We start from the raw sequence: 4,129 nt of genomic DNA, 5'->3' as shown, positions 1-4,129 counted from the left end.
TATTCTTTTTATGTCAGTCATTTGTGAAAACCTTTTATCACCCGTAGGTGTAAACCTAACTCTGGCCTGTACGCGAAAGCCAAATTCTAATCCCCCCGACCCCCGACCACCCCCCGTTCGCTCGGTCTTTGTTTTTATTTTTATTTTCTTCTCTCTCGAACGAGACCACTTTACCGTTTAAGGGATCACGTTCGCTCCGTTCGACGCTGGTGTGGACGTTTTGGAAAAGCTTAAGAGGAGAATCGATGCGAACAAAAAAAGAACGAAAAAAGAAAAAGAAAAAGAAAAGAAAGCCACGCGACGGTGAGCTTGACTAAAGCGGGTCCACACGCAGATTTTCGCGGCCAATTTCTTTCTCCTCGTGGAGCTTAGCGTTACGACCGCGCGCGGTTTCGATTGCGATCGGCCGACCGATTTCGATGAATCGCGCGGCATTCCGATCGGGGACTCGCAATCGTCCGCACCGGTATCAATCATAGTCACACTCGGTGAGCTTAGCGACCGAGGAAACGGATCGGACGCGTGCAGCAATCAGCGATTATCCTGTCGCAATAATTCTGTATTGTTGCATTGCGTCCGTGCGAGTCAGTCGATTAGCCATTTGTTATTGCCAAGGTCTGCCAAGGTATTTCCGTGATACCTTATATGGACAGTGACCAAAACCGTTTTTCGTTTCGTATTCTGGGGTACGAGAACAATTTTTTTAAGGTATTTAGAGAAACCGTAGACGTAGCCCGTAGATATTTACAAAGAATTTATTTCCGCCACAGTCCGATGCACCTGTCCCCATCTACCATCGATCGTTTCGTTCTTTTCGCGAGTCGCGATTTAGTTGTATTACCGATCCGTGCGATCGTTTCGAAATTGGACGAAGAAGCGTCTTTCTAGATCCGACGGAAACTGCGCATGCCATATGAAATCGGTGCATCCGGCTGAGCATCCCGGTTTTCGAAGGCAACACCGAGCGAACGAGAAAGTAAACGATATTTCTATTTTCCAATCGGATCCGAGTTTGGTGTTGCTTCTCGAATCGGGGATGTCCGAGTTAACGACGATAATAAACGATAACACCGGTACCTTAAGATACACCGATAGTCCCTTAATGTTACACGCTCGTAGATATTTATTAATATTTTTTTAAGTAGATCATTTTAGTCCGTAGACCTAAGTATCCGCATCATTATAACGAAGTGTATATATACATATATATTTACATTGATAACATGATTATTTCAGTATTGTACTGTGTCTAACACCGATGTATTTTATTACTTGCTAAATATACTGTATTGGGTGCCTTTTGTAGCGAAGTTAAACCTTTAATTTGTCTCCAGTCGTTCCCGCGTCGCTCCTCGAACCAAAGGCTAAGAAGAAACGGTAAACAAGGTTTGTATATTCGAATCGGAATCTCGCGTAGAAACCGAATCGGATCCACGTGCGCGTAACGAAACTCGCAATGTATCGTATCGAACCAGCGATGTGTCGTACGAAGTGCACCGTTTATTGGTAATTAATCGTAAACGTTTACCAATAATGTCAAACGTTTTATTTGTTAACGTTATTTACAAGCAATCGTAGGCGGTCAGTCTTTGTATACAACCGACACGTAACGCCTTGTGCAAAGAAGCGTACAAAAATCTTGTATCGAGTAACGCGAGTCTTCCATTACATCGATCCTGCAGAGAAGTGGAGTATAAATCGTTTTTACATTAGCGCGAGTACTTACAATTGTTCACGAATAATGTGTACGGTTATAAGTTAATATCATCGTTCGACGGTGATAAAAAGATTTAACGTTTTTCACGACTAGAAAGAACCTTCAACGAGAACCTTCTTGATCGTTGAAAAACTAGGCCTGGTTCTGGTCGAAAATTTTGCAATTTTTCGTACAATTGCTCGTCATAGTTTTTCTCGAAATATAGGTACACGATTTAAAAAGTTTAACGCGTCGTTTGCTATAACATATCACAAGCCACTTTCGTCGAGATATTTAATATCGTTGATAATTCGTGACCCTTAATTTTATTTACGAAATTGAGAAAGGTGTTCTTCGACGCTGGAAATATAAATTAACTCGTCGATGTAGGTCTTCACGGATTAAGTAACATTGCAGGTGTTCTTCTTTGTTACACTATCGCATATCTCCGTGGGTCACAATAGTTTCTTATTTTCCGCTAAATTTTCGGGCAAAGACGTTGACTTTTGCATCGATTTAGATCTCGATAAAGTTTGCTCCGTGGTACTTTTTGATTTCTGCATTTCCACTTCTCTTTTCTTTAGGAAAGATGCCCCGGTAAATCCTATACGCATTAAGAACACTGTAAATCCGTTCTAAATACGAAACACGGTTGTATAAAACCTTACCTAGAATGCCGCAACCTAACGCTGCGAGTCCACCGACTTTTACTCCCGCTATCAAACCAACGGGTCCCCCGATGCAAGTGCCGAGTAAAGCTCCCACTAAGGGATACGCGGCAACTTTGTATCTCGCGGCTTTTGAGAGAAACTTTTCACCTTCTTCGACGTTGACGTTTGTTTCTTCTATGATATTTTCCACGGCGTTCACGGATTCCTTTTGATCCTGAACGTACAAAAAGAACCATTATTCTCCCATTATACGCGTACAACGTACCGTACAAATTACACAGAACGATTAACTTACGTCTACGATCTTATTGAATTCCAGGAACAGCTCCTGCAACTGATGTATGTCTTCTTGCAGATTGTTCCAGGCATGCAAACATGTCTTCTGACGTTCCAACTCTTGCTGTTCTTTCTGCAATTGCACGTAGCTACCGTGAAGTGGATGACTTGCGGCCTCATCTTCGTCTTTGGGTGACCGAGGTCGCGACTCGGGTAAGTTCAATCGCAGTTCTACAAACGCTTACCGGTAATTTCATCGTCGTCGAATAACGCGTCTAGTATCGACGACGTCTTTTACCTAAGTAGTCTTTAACCGCGTTCATAATACTTGCACGCGCATTGACGGTCATTTTGTCGAATTTATCGATGTCGGAATCGAGGACTTGGGCTCTAAGAATGTCCATTTGGTACCATATCGACTTGAGTTGCTTCACTATTCTGGATACATTTACGTGTTCTTTGTACACGTTGTCCCATTCTTGTTTCGCTTGATACTGCAAAGACAAAGCATTTGCGAACGATCACCCGTCACCGAACCAAAGATTCCGTTTAAGTAACACTCACTTTTTGAATGTTGGTTTTGTGTCTCTTTAATAAGTCAACGTGATACGGTATAGCAACATTGAAATTGTTGATTTGGATCTCCAGTCGCCTAATAGGCTGCTTCATCTCCATACCCTCCGACGAGGACGACATGTTCCAGATGTGCCTTGTTGGTTACAAAGAGTATCGTTTTCCACTATACGTGTTTATTTTTCGACAATCGACCAGTTTTCCAAGAACGTAACCAAGAATATACTACGAGGTAGACGACCTTTTCGCAACGAATTTGACGACTGTTTTCATACAAACGTTAATTGTTCATATTGTATCGATATCGCGACGAGCCATGCCGTAAACAATTTATTTTTGTACTATCCAAAGTTCGTAAAAATGAATTATCAGCTGATTATTCACGATTCCTACGCATTGCAGCTTTCACTGTCGCTTCACGATGCTGCCATCTCTGTCGATTAGCGCGAATCGTTTCGTTCGCGAAGACTCGAAACGATCGAAGAAGATGGCACCATGTGTACCGTTTCCACGTTCGTTCGAATTATGCATTATACGGAATGAAAAAAAGTTTGATAAAAAAATCAAACTTGTTCCACGAGAAAGTAAAAGGTAGATCGACGAGATGCAACGCGTGCAAACTGATTAAAACGACCATCGGAAGTAACGTACGTTTCCGCTGCCCGTATTTTTCGAGGTAGCGCATATTTTTGCAAACGTCGTTTTAAACGCGAATTCCGCCCGCGAAGAAAACTTTTCCTCGAGCGTACAGTGTGGTCCACCGTCCAACGACCATCGATCTTGCAACGATTTCTCGAATCTTAGTCTCTGGTAGAAAAACGGCGATAACACGGTCGAAAAATGGCCCTCGTCCCTTAAACGTTCCCCGGTTCGTGTACGGAACTCCCGCAATTCGATCCGAATCTCGTTAAAA

General features: G+C 42.6%; 1 protein-coding gene across 1 annotated transcript; it reads right to left on the bottom strand.

Moving 5' to 3' along the window:
* Positions 1-1,531: 1,531 nt before the first annotated feature.
* Positions 1,532-3,625, bottom strand: Syx17 (syntaxin 17). The gene is made up of 5 exons (XM_076314565.1): positions 3,208-3,625; positions 2,942-3,137; positions 2,663-2,874; positions 2,365-2,581; positions 1,532-2,300 (listed from the first exon to the last, which is right to left on the bottom strand). Exons 1-5 carry the CDS (start codon positions 3,337-3,339, stop codon positions 2,152-2,154), a joined length of 906 nt encoding a protein of 301 aa, XP_076170680.1. The 5' UTR covers positions 3,340-3,625; the 3' UTR covers positions 1,532-2,151.
* Positions 3,626-4,129: the final 504 nt, after the last annotated feature.

The sequence above is a fragment of the Ptiloglossa arizonensis genome, chromosome 6, assembly GCF_051014685.1.
Source record: "Ptiloglossa arizonensis isolate GNS036 chromosome 6, iyPtiAriz1_principal, whole genome shotgun sequence".
Lineage (NCBI taxonomy): Eukaryota > Metazoa > Arthropoda > Insecta > Hymenoptera > Colletidae > Ptiloglossa > Ptiloglossa arizonensis.
The sequence above is the reverse complement of the archived record's forward strand: the minus strand, read 5'-3'. Positions and strand labels throughout refer to the sequence as shown.

What these genes read in the sequence shown, in the direction of transcription:
- Syx17 (XM_076314565.1), bottom strand. Translation starts at nt 3,339, where the DNA reads ATGTCGTCCTCGTCGGAGGGTATGGAGATGAAGCAGCCTATTAGGCGA. An exon ending in CGCGGTTAAAGACTACTTAG is followed by an intron (nt 2,875 to 2,941) that starts GTAAAAGACGTC and finishes AAGCGTTTGTAG; the next exon opens with AACTGCGATTGAACTTACCC. An exon ending in GTTAGGTTGCGGCATTCTAG is followed by an intron (nt 2,301 to 2,364) that starts GTAAGGTTTTAT and finishes TAATGCGTATAG; the next exon opens with GATTTACCGGGGCATCTTTC.